Consider the following 12,678-nt stretch of genomic DNA (forward strand, 5'->3'; position numbering starts at 1 on the left):
ATAATAAATTTTATTTATATGATTACATTTAATAATTTTATTAGCCATCACCTTAGATTTTATAACATATTGTTTAGAATTAGTTATTATTTACACAAACTTTGATATAAAACATTTTAACATATAAATTATACCACTAATTTCATATATATATAATTATGAATAAAGTTTATAAATTTTAATATTATAATTTATAAAAAAATAAAATAAAATTTTAATCTATTGATCCAGAACCAGATTAATCAAATCAATTTTATATTTAATCAATTTTATTTTTTTTATATTTAATTAAATTTAATCAAAATTTTAAAATTAATTGATTTATTTAGTTTTTAGATACGATGGATCAAACTATTTAATCTATTTATTTGTTTAACTCTAGATTTGACCCAGATCTGCTAATCCTAACGCTGATCCGAGTTGGGCCTAGGTGGATCCGACCCACCTCTTCGTTTTTTTATCCAACTAAACGACGTAATTTTGGACTTCCTATAAAATGTTAACATAACCGTAAAAGCGAACCCGTTTCTCTTTTCTTCTTTTTTGCCTCTTTTGCTCCCACTGAGACCCTACCCTCTCTTCTATAGCCCTTCCTCGGTCCGCGGCACAGTCGCTTTCGCCGGCTTAGGCCTTTCCGACGGCAGTTCCCTCTTTCCTTCCCTCTCCTCTTTTCTTCTTTTCTTCTCTTCTCTCTTCCTTCTGCCGCCAGTTTCCTCTCTTTCTTCTTTTCCGGGTGCAAGGTCTCCTTCACTGTTAGAACTGTATAAATACCTCAGAAAACTATCCTATCCATATCACCCACCTCTCTCTCTCTCTCTCTCCCAAAAAAAAAAATTTTTACTGTCTCCCTATTAATCCATTAAATCAGGTAATTTTAATTCAATAATTCTAATTTAATTTTAGTTTTGTTTGTATTCTTTAGCATTCATGTTTCTTTCTTCTGCAACAAGTGCTCTGAAAATAAATATTCTTTGCTGAATTGAATCTGGAATTGATTTATTTTGTATTGAATGTGTTATTTTTGATCTGGGTGTTTTTAATTCTTCCAAAAGGTGTTAGATTTAGTTTTAATGGGTGGTAATCATTGGTGATTTTGAAGGGATTAGATAGATTCTAGCTTCACATTATTGGATTATGTGTTATCGGGAGCTAAAGACTCTTTTTTTCTTGGAGTGGTTTTTACTTTTCTTCCTTGCGAAAATTGTATGAAGGAGATTGCTGCATCTGCGAATGTTTATCTTTCTTGTTGCATGGGAAAGTAAAATGGACTAAGACTCAATTCAATCAAGCCAGAGCGCTTGTTGGTTTTAGTGTTTTCTTTCTCGTAAGTATTTTGTGTTGGTTTTAGCATATATGGGTTCTAAATCAGTTGAGTACATGATAGAGGCCTCGTCCGGGGTTCAGTTTTTGTGGGGTCCGTATGGATGGTTTGGAGTGGAGAAATAATGGAAAGACAGTTATTATAAATTCAAAAGACTTCTATATCACGGGACCTGTGTTATTAACACACCTGTTTAGGGACAATTTTAATGTATGTTATAGATAGTTTCTGCCCTCTATGACATGATTATGATGCATAGGTATCTGCTGTATTAATGCTTATGTTGCTGCTAGGGTGAACATGTGATGTGTGGACAACAATAATGTAACTTTAAGATGTTATTATTAGGGAATTGAGCTCATCACTTAGTTGTATTATTTTGTAATAAATATTCATGATAATTACATCTTTTTTGTTATTTGGTATTAAAATATAAAATTAACTTTTGTATTTGGTATCGACGATAATTGTAGAAGGGAGGAGGGTGAATTTTTTGGTAGGGCAAAATAAATTGAACAAAAGAATATGACCCATAATTGAGATAAGGACTCCATTAGGAAAAATAAAAGAATGGGACCCAATTAGGTACAAATAAAGAAGAAATATTCAATTGGGTATGAAAAAAAAATATAAGTTTATTCGCAAAACTCCTTATAATTCAACGACATTTTTTGTTATTTAAGCCCAAAAAAAAATTATTTCTAATGCGTTTTTACTCAACAATAAACTTTTTTTCTGTTTCTTCCCTCGTCGTTTCCCTTTTCCCTTAGCAATCTCTGAACTTACTTATTATTCTGAAGGAGAGAAGAATGGAACGGGACTGCAATGAAATTGGCGAGTCCCAATATAACAATAAGGAAGAAGAAACGGAAGAAGTAGAAGGCAAAGTGGGAGATAAAGAGGATGAAGATGATGATGAAGAAGAGGAAGAAGATGATGATTACGAGTTTAGATTCAAGAGCGGTATCAACCCATTGGAGTTTGTGGGGGAAAATGCTTCTGGTCTCCAAATTTATCAACAATTTGAGCGTCTTGAGTATGAAGCTCTGGCTGAAAAGAAGCGCAAAGCACTTGCTGACGCCCACCTGTAGACTCAACTCTTCCCCTCTACTCGACTGGTTTTAATCTTTTCCATTTAATTGTCACCTTGGTATTTGATTCTTTAAGTTTCTCCCAATTTCTGACAACAGAAGTGAAGGTCCAGCAAAGAAGGCTAGGCAAGAGGATATCTCTGAAGCAACCATGGATGAAATAATGCAAGTCATTAACTTTGGTGCTCGAAGAAAATCAAAAAAGGTACAATATTTGTTGTAAATGATCATTTTCCTTCATTTTAGTGTAACTTCATCATCAATTGTTGATAGAAGATTGATGATCTGTTCTTGCCTTTTTACTCATATTTATAATTTACTGCTGTGTTTGAAGGTTGATTTCAATCTACTATATTAAAGGGCTAAGAGTCGCTAGGAACTATTCTTGTTAGCTGGGATATCTGTTGATTCTTCAAAAAAATTATTATAAAATCAACTGGGAGGAAAGGTAGAGGGACTTTTCACTAGTTATAATACTAAAAATGTACTTGTCTCATATATATCAAACTCAATGTCAGCACTCTTTTAAGCACTGGTTGTTTTCCAGCTGAAATTTAAGTTGTGGATATGATTTCTTCACTTGCATCCTCTTCCTTGTCATGTTCTTTAGTTGGTGCACTCACAGTTGATATCATAATGCTTTTCGTGAGTATTAAGTGATTTTCTAATAGAGTTTTTAATCATGTTATTTGTGGATTGCTTATCTATGAATTCGGCTCTATGTGTGATGTCAAATTTCTGTTTCTGCATCTCATCTTATTTGCCACATATGCAGCGTAAGAAACGAGGAAGGCGAAAGGGATCAAGGAATAAATTGAGCCCTGAGATTTTGGGCATGCTCGGAGATGCTACGCTCCACTATGCAAATGGCCGTTACAAGGAGGTATGCATTTAATTGATAACCACATTTCATGCTGCAATATATTTGTTTCAGTTAGAGTAGAATAGTGTGTTCCAATCAATTTTGAATATGCAATTTCCATTACTTTTTGGATCCATGTGCAATTTTCTCACCTTGCATTGGATGTGGGAGTTTTGGTTCTAGGCAGAATAATTCATTGGAAACCAGTGACAATGTTGTATGTGGGCCAGTATGATGGTTCTCGTCATGAAGCAGTTTAAACCTTAAATCTCCCCTGATTAATTATCTTGAGGCATTATTGATGTATTCTATCAATGCAATTCTCAAGTTGCATTCAATGGAAGAATTTAGAGCATGTTTGGTTCATTGGAATGGCTATTCCATTCCAGGTCTATTCCATATGGAATAGCCATTCCATAGCTTGGTAATCTAGCCATGGAATGACTAATACCGATGAGGGGGCTATTCCTTAAACTTCTGCGGTAGCCATTCTGAAATCACCTCCGGAATAGCTATTCTGCCCAACAAGGAGTAGCAATTTTCTTCTGCTCCAAAAAAACGCTTTAAAAACAAAACAAGTCTCTTCTCATATTCTAGTTGAAACTTGACAGCAATCATCAAGATATTTGGCTACTAAAGTCCAAGTTAGGCCATTTTTGGCACAAATCAATTGCTAGTGACCAAAAGGGAGCTGAATCTTGCATCAGCTTCTAGATCGATGTCTGGTAGCATGAATCCAGCGCATCACAGTGACCAAATGTGGTTACTTTTAGTGCTGGTGTCTCACGGCATCCAAATCTGGTTGTGCGAATTGATAATTTAACATGTTGGTAACCAGACAAACGCGAGCTAGCTCCAATTTGTTGAGGCCTTAAAGGCCCTTGGTTGGCCAGATCTGGCCGAGCTGATGCTGAATTTGGCACCGGAAGGTCAGATTCAGTCAGCTTGAGCAGTTCTAGGCTTGCTGGCAGTCCAAGAAGTGGCTTTGTTGGCATCAGGAAGGAAGTAAAAAAAGAGAGGAAGAAAGAGGAAATTAGCAAAAAAAAAAATGAAATAGGAAAAGAAGAGAGAAACAAGTAAAAAAAATATCTTCCACTTCATAATTTTACTTTTTGAAGAATATCACATGGCTGCCAGAAAAAAATGAAAAATATTATGAGACATTGGCTCTGTTATCTTTGGTGGGTGACATTGCAACTATGATCAAACTTGGTGTTTATGATTTTGCAAAATAGAATTTTATATGCGTAATTAGACACAATAAAAGATGGAGGGCATATTTCTATTTTTGGGTAAAGTTTGAGATATTTAGGTGGTAGGCCATTTTTTTTGTTAACATACAGTTCTTTATTATTCTGCTCTATTGACTCTTTTCCAAATATTTTGGTTGCAGGCCATATCTGTGTTAAATGAAGTTGTTAGGCTTGCACCAAATTTGCCTGATTCATACCATACACTTGGACTTGTACATAAAGCTCTTGGTAATAATAAAATAGCTTTTGAGTTCTACATGCTAGCTGGAATTCTTAAACCAAAAGATTCATCTCTCTGGAAACAGCTTTTTACCTGGTCAATGTAAGTTGTTTGAGTTGATCATTCTGCTTTTATAGTTTTCTCATTTACTGCTTTAACAAACAATGATATGACTTGTTAATGTCAAACATGACAATTAGAATAAAAGGAGGAAACAGGAGAGCTACCTAACCCTACAGTAGCCCTTCTCTTTGCAATAATATCTCAGATGCAGATGGTTTTAATTCCTTTTTTGGAAGTTTTGGTTTCCCTTGTGTGAATTGTATAATATTTTAAAAATAGAAATATAGGTTCATTTTGACCTGGATCTGTTAAGTTCTATTATTGAAATACATGATATGTTTGTCCCTTCAAAAAGGAAAAACTAGTTCAATGCTGTAAGCAATTTACATATGCATTATAAATGGATAACCCATGTTGGTCAGAGAATAGGACTCTATTCTGTTCATGCTTAGGGCACAGCTCTTGATAAGTTTATAGGGCTGAAAGAAAATCCTTCATTTCCAGGAAATAGAATTTGAGTAGATAAAAAAGGAAATTTCATGTTCCTTTCTGACATCCTCATATTCATTGTATTTTCAGATATGAATTATTTTCTTCCTTCATTTACTCTGAAGAAACTATGTTTTGATATGTCTTTTACATGCATCCAATTTGGAACCCTTGCTTTTGAGCACCTGCTCCTTGGAAAAAAATTTTCAAGTGTCTCATTTGTTGCATATTAGACAAGAAAGCTGTACTTGATATTACTAATATGGGATAAGGTCTCTTAGGAGTAAAATATGCCCAAGTTTATTGGTGATGGCTTCTTGTCTTGCAATGGGCAAAGAATATCATCTTTGTTGTCCGGTTTATCTTGAATATAAGCCATACAGGGATATGCACATAGTTGTGTATAGCTAGTCAAGTACAAACCAGCCTATTTTTTTTGAGATTAACAGCTTTATTAAACTAACTTTGATTGGATCTAATAAATCTCAATAATTGTTATAAGAGAATTTTTAGTATTTCATTACATCTTTTCTATTTTAAGTATAGGGTAAACTCCACATAGACCACCTGTGGTTTGGCATCTTCTAACATAGCACCTTAAGGTTATGTTTTTTCCTGCATAAAACTTTGTATTTTACTTCTATTCCCAGAGAGGTAAAGGTGTTAAATTTTCAGTTAGTTTTTTTAAAAAAGACAATAAAAACCTTTCTTTTATAATTCTTTTGTTTTTTGTTTGTTTAATTAAAGAAAAAAAAAGGATTTGAATGTGTTTGGGTTTCTTTTATAACTTTTCTCTCACTTTTCTCTCCTAAACCCATTCTAAGATTTGGTCTCTCTACTTATTTTTTATGAAATGAATTTTCCCTTTTTGATGAACGCGATTCATAATTGATAGACTTGGTACATGTGATAGTGTCAATGTGAGAGCACTAGTACTCGAACCCACGACCTCTTACTGTGGACATGATTTTTTTTTTTAAACAAAATCAGCATAAACATCAAGCAATGTCCTCTCATCCTAGGCAGATAGCTATGGAGCTACAACATCAATTCACTATGGAATATGTATCTTCTATTTTCTTCATGACTATAAAACCAATGATCATTGCATCTTGAACACTCATTTATGAGTTTCAAAAGTCCAAGGAACCAAACTCTTTCGTTTTCAATCCTAAAATTAACTTGAGCAGTGCTCCAGAGGTGCCATTAGAGATCTTACGAATAATGACAACGCATCAAGATTCAAAACTGTAATTCCCCTAGCCACTCTTGACTAGCTGGCTATACTCAATGCCAGCAGCATCTGACCAACCAATGACAATCACTTCTCATGGAACTATCAAGGACCTTATGCTATGTAGAAGCTGCTCCAATTTCTTAATGAAAATTGGGATTAAATTGGCAAAGGGCATAACCCTTCTAGGCCTCTTACCAGCAAGAATGAGAATTTCTGTCTTCCAATTTCCCTGCCAATATTGTCTGTTTGAACTCCTGTCATAAGGATAGTCATACTCATCTGGAGGTCTTTCATAAGGGCTGCCTTTGCTTTCCCTGGGAGCTTTTCTGATTTCCTCTTCAAGATCATATTCTGACAGCTTAGCAGTATCTTTCTTCCATCAAGGGCATTTTGTTTTCCTTATATTTAGGATATTCCTGAGTCATTTCCTTAATTGTCTTTTTTCTATCTTTTTTTGCCTGATTTTTAATCAAAGTTCAGCGAAATCCTGCACATGCAACACCCCTGTTTTTGTGGATAATTTAGCTAAGTGAATTTGTTTTCAAAGGGATTAATGGAGTGCTAGTTAATGTTGAACAGTCAATTTATTATTCTCAATATGTGCTGAATCTATATCTAAACTTTAATTTGCTGCTGTTGATAGGATTTTACTGTTTCAGATAGAACCAAAGAATGGTGACCCACAAAAAGGAGTGAGAAACTGAGAGAAAAGTCATAATAAAACTAAAAAACCTCAAATCTTTTGTTTTTTCTTTAATTAAACAAACAACAAAGAAATGAATTTATAAAAGAAAGGTTCTTATTGTCTTTTTATGAAAAAACTAACTGAAAATTTAACACCTTTACCACTTTTGGAAACAGAAGTAAAACACAAGGTTTTATGTGGGAAAAAAATAATCTCAAGGTGCTGAGTGAGAAAATGCCATACCACAAGTGGTCTATGTAGAGTTTACCGTTAAGTGTATTATAAATTGAAAACCTTTTATTTTTAGATCTTTTGTCTTGTGATATTGGACATATTAGGGAAAGTCTGCCTACTTAAATTTTATGGTAGACTAGGGCTGGAAAACTAGGGACTTTAATGTTTTAATGTCTATGGTAGGATTAGAGGGTTTATGGATTAACCTGGTGATGTAGGGCAGAGATTGAATAATAAGAAGAAATCCCCAGCTTTACACCTAGGGTTCCCTCGGTGTGACACCCGAGGTTGATTACATTAAACGATCACAAGAGTAGTAGTATGGTTGTAAATTCTTTGATGATAATGCTCTGTCTAAAAAGACAGATTATGTTGATAAATATAGACTGCTACCTTTCCTTGTCCAATAAGAACCAACACTGCTACTGCAATAGTAGCTTTAATGTATAGTCAGATCTCAGGTAGGAAGCTATCCAATTAGAAATAGCATACTTGACAATAACACATTAATTTAAACCCAATAACATTAGGGAAACACAAAATAAGACTGAAAGCATAAATCTTAAAGTATAACAGGATTAATGTTTGGCAGTTTTGTGATGTGCATAAAATTTTAGGTTATAGAACAATGATTGGGCCACTTGATATCACAAGATCTGAGAATTGGTGTAAACAAGAAGGATGGCCTGTGATAATGTAGTTATTTTAATTTAAGAAAACTACCCGAACTAAATATCAGCATTTTGCTTCCACTGATGTCCATCAGAGCTTCTCAATATATCCTGCATTAAATGATTATTCTAGAGGAAGTGAAACCAAATGAGAACTTGCTTCATATATAGTTGTTTCACTTGCTGCTTAATCCTTTATTGAATGAAAAAGACGGATTTACTATAACCTCTTAACCTTTATAAATGCAGAGAGCAAGGGAATGTTAGTCAGACCTGCTATTGTCTTTCTAAAGCAATAACAGCAGATCCAACAGATATTAGTTTAAGATTTCATCAAGCATCACTTTATGTTGAGCTTGGAGATCATCAGAGAGCAGCTGAGTCATATGAACAGATTCAACGACTCTCTCCCAATAATGTTGAAGCATTGAAAAGCGGGGCTAAGGTTTCCCAGGATTTGTCCCTTAAAAGCCTTCTTTAATATAATATATTAGCAATATCATTTGTTTCCTGTTTTAAGTTTATAGTGGTATCTTTGTGCTTTTCATTATATTTGTTTTTGCAGCTTGTGGTGGCAGCATGGTTCAGACATGTGATTAATTCAACTTATATGTGCTATCAAAATAGGAGATATATTTTCTATAAAAAAGAAAAATTGGAATTTGTGAATCTTGAAATTAAAGAACTCCGCAGCTTCGTAGTTATTTTATATCAAGAATTTCTATTTCTTTTTCCTTTTATTAATTTGATACAATTATAGGAAAAAAATTCTTTTGAATTGCTTTGGAGTGTACTTATGTGTGGATGTCTAAGTCAAAAGAAACAGAAATTTTTTTGAAAGAAAATGTTCTATCTTTGAAATTGGGCCATTCCCTATGAACAAGAGCCCCTCCTCCCCCCACCCCCCCACCTTTTTATTTTATCATTTTTCCCTATTTCGTGGCCTGTTCTCTATGTCTGACTCTCACAGCACCCTTCTCTAACACTCTCATCTCACTTTCAAGATTTTGGCTAAATGCCAAACATTACTATAGCTACTGTCACCCTTTTTCTCTTTCTTTGGCTTTTTTTGTCCCACTCTAACCTATTCTAATAACTACCATTCTTAGATTCCTTCCACACATACAAATGTATTTGCCTGCTGTTGCTTTTATGGGGTGAGGCCCCATTTCCGTGTCCTTTAATTCTTCTTTTTGTCCTTTTTTCCTTTGTTTCATCATTTTTTAGATCTGACAATTCTCATTGTCCTGCTCTTTTTTTTTTTTAATTTTTAATTTTTTTTACTTCGGTTGGTTGATTAGAGATAGCGGTCGCATTACCATAGTTGCAACTTGCTAGTGTTGGAAAGGGGATTTTGTTTTTTGGGCTTAGAATGTCAATGCTACTTGGCAGTTTTGGGCAAGAAAAATATGCTATGGTTTTTAGATTTTTTTGGGTGGCATATGTTACTCATTTTTGAATTATTCTTCTTGGATCTTAAGTGTGTATCTCACTTGGAGAAGCAAAATCCCTAATTTTTTGTAGTATTTGGCAGATCTGCTAAAATATTAGGAAATCTTTTAAATGATCTAAAGAGCTTGAACAGAGACCACAAAGTGGAGACTTAGTGAGTTTGCTAGAAGCCTAGCATAATAGGATGCAGAAATTAAACCGTGTTCTTTACAAAACCATAAAGAGAAAACAAAGGGAACTGCTAGGATATTGTAGCTAAGAGGACACATTTCAAAATGCAGTGGGCCTGTATAGCTTTATTATGTTATAAATGATATCGAGGATGCTTGTTAAAAAGCCACTTATATGGTAATTGCTCATGTAGCATGGGTAATCTGTTTGTGGTATTGGTGGGCTAAAATTTAAGGTAGGTGATTTTAGGAATTTATGGTTATGGTGCAATGTAGAACTAGAGAGAGGGGATGAGGGAGAGGGGGGGAGTGGCATTAGGGAACCCTACCTGAATAAACCAAATGGCTAATAATTTCTCTGGATCTAGGGTTGGAAATTTAAAGTTGAATGATCCAGGATAGAAGAAGCTTTTTGATGGGCAGAACTATTTGGGATTTTATAGGTATTTAGGGTATTATTGGGGCATTTAGGTTCATAAATAATATTTTATACTTGTATTAAGGTTTAAAATGCAGCTTATAAGAACATAGTTAATTTTGGTTGCTGTAGATTGGCTTATTAATTATTGAGATTTTAACTTTTTGATTATCGAATTTTTTCTCCCTTGGCTTTATCTGTTCCTATCCTTTATTCTTTCATCTCTTTCCTAAGTCCTCTGTTTCCTCCTTTTCTTTTTGATTTTCCCTTTATTTGTTGTTTCTCTCATCTCCCTCATTTTGCACTAGGGTCAGGGAGAGAGAGGGAGATAGGGAGGCCTAAAACTTTGAAATTTGAACTTTGGATTAATAGTATATAGAAATCCTGGGACTGTATGTACAAAAAAAAGCCCTAGGAATTGTGAAAACTGCTATTTCTGCCTTATAATGTAAAATTGCATTAAATTTCTTAGAACTAATGCTTGAATAAAAACAAGAATATTTGATATTCTTGTATGATTTATGTCTGTATTGTTTAATTATCATTGTTTTTCCTGGATGTTCTATGATATATTAAAAATTTATTATGTGCAGAAGGGCCAAACTTCTAAACTTAGGCTTGATAATATCCTGAAACTCTAGGAATTGTGAAAATTGCCGTTTTGCCTCTAACTTGATCATGAGTTAAAATTATGATTTGCCACTGGCTGGTGCTGCCATTTTGCATTTAATTTGATTAATTGAGAAACAATGACAAAGCATTTGACACTATGTAGGGTCTCTATGAAATGCTAGATGCTGCCTCCATGGAGGTTTTCTATAAAGTTTTTCATTTTTTATCTTTTCGTCATAACCCCCCTCTCCCCACCCCTCTCCAAGTTTATGCTTTGCAAAATTTGTTCCTATTTTTAATCTTCCTCTCCATGTCTGTGGAAGAGTGTGCATGTATCAACTTTAGGTTCTTGTAGTCTCAACTCTCGTGACGGTTTGTGGTTCAAGTTGTTTGTATTTTTCCTCTTAACTTGAGATGTTCATTTTTGTTGTTTTATCCTGTCTCAGTTATATCAGAAGTGTGGTCAAACTGAACGAGCTGTTGCTATTTTGGAGGACTATCTTCATGGTCATCCAAGTGAAGTTGATTTGGGCGTGATTGATCTTCTTGTTGCTATGTTGATGGAAATTAATGCATATAAAAGGGCTATTTTGAAAATTGAGGAGGCCCAAATTATCTACTATTCAGAGAAAGAACTGCCTTTGAACTTGAAAATTAAGGCAGGAATATGCCATATTCACCGGGGAGATACAGAGAAGGCAAAGGTTTGTTACATTTATATCTTAGTGTTGGTGGTTACTTTGTCCTTTTTTGGTCAATAAAATTTGTTTAAATTTTGAACGCTTCTTGGGTCTTTCTCTAGCTTTATTTATTTGATGCAGCATCAATAATATCAAAATAAAACTTAGGAATATGGAACTTTTAATTGCCAAAACCCAAGAAAAGCTCTAGACTCACATCTCAATATGTTGATCGTTTATCTCAAATATTTGACAATGATTTATTTATATAAGCTTCAAAACATAAACAATTCAAAGCTCACTTAAATAAATATATGAGCATATTTCTGTCTTTCATCACATGCATTTGGAATGCATATCTTACAACTTTGAATTCAATTCTGTCATACATGTTACTTGGCACTAAGTACTCTTATGTGATTTCCAGATCTACTTCAGTGTCTTGGAATTTGGTAAATCACATGATCATGTCGACTTGATTACTGAAGTGGCAGACACGTTTATAAGTCTTAAGCATTTTAGCTCTGCGCTGAAGTATTACCATATGTTGGAGACTCTTGATGGAGTTGATGATGTAAGGCAAACTATTTTTTCTTCATCCACCAGCTGTTTGTTTCATTTGTTAATTCTTCTGCTCTCTTTCTTTCTCTCCCTGCAGCTTTCTTAATGGTGAATTCTCTGTATTCTCGATAATGTTAAATTCTTTAATTAATTAGTATATTGCTCTACATGTTTATTTTCTTTTTTCAATTTTGCACATGCATTGTGCTCTTATGGCAAATATATGTGCATGTGGAACCCATATTGGTTATAGAACCAATTCCTATGTATGAAACCTATATGCTACATGGAAGAATCAGCTTTTCTTTTTTCCGTCAACATTGCCCAAGAGATAAATGCATCAACTTTTAAGGTGGCTTATGTATATATATGTGTAAAATTTTAATGTAAGCCTAAGACATTTTGCAATTTATGTGTGAGGGGATCATTTGGGCTTGCCTGCCCTGGATTTGAGGGTTCGATTTATCAAAAGTTTACACAAGCATGATGTATTTAATGGAAATTCATTGGTTGGGTGCAAATTTGAGCAATTGCTGGGATTGGGTAGCATTGAGGTTCCCAGCTCCCATCTTTTTATTCCATTTGCTTTTCTTCACTTGCATTTATTTGCTTTGATAATCTGATGTAGTCAAAAGGTTTAGGGCAATTAGACTCAACAA

At 34.2% G+C, this 12,678-nt stretch overlaps 1 protein-coding gene across 3 annotated transcripts in view; it reads left to right on the forward strand.

Annotated features, from left to right (window-relative positions):
- Positions 1-536: 536 nt before the first annotated feature.
- Positions 537-12,678, forward strand: part of LOC110428493 (tetratricopeptide repeat (TPR)-containing protein) — a 21,922-nt gene continuing 9,780 nt past the window's right edge. For all 3 annotated transcript variants that reach the window (XM_021444319.2, XM_021444320.2, XM_089785655.1), the window contains exons 1-8: positions 537-868; positions 2,122-2,408; positions 2,512-2,617; positions 3,188-3,295; positions 4,668-4,849; positions 8,376-8,571; positions 11,225-11,482; positions 11,886-12,032. In XM_021444319.2, the coding sequence (XP_021299994.1) occupies positions 2,131-2,408; positions 2,512-2,617; positions 3,188-3,295; positions 4,668-4,849; positions 8,376-8,571; positions 11,225-11,482; positions 11,886-12,032 (1,275 nt within the window). In that variant the 5' untranslated portion in view covers positions 537-868; positions 2,122-2,130. The remainder of the gene's footprint in view (positions 869-2,121; positions 2,409-2,511; positions 2,618-3,187; positions 3,296-4,667; positions 4,850-8,375; positions 8,572-11,224; positions 11,483-11,885; positions 12,033-12,678) is intronic.

This window comes from Theobroma umbraticum, unplaced genomic scaffold (assembly GCF_002168275.2).
Source record: "Theobroma umbraticum cultivar Fairchild unplaced genomic scaffold, ASM216827v3 scaffold_459.0, whole genome shotgun sequence".
Taxonomy (NCBI): Eukaryota; Viridiplantae; Streptophyta; class Magnoliopsida; order Malvales; family Malvaceae; genus Theobroma; species Theobroma umbraticum.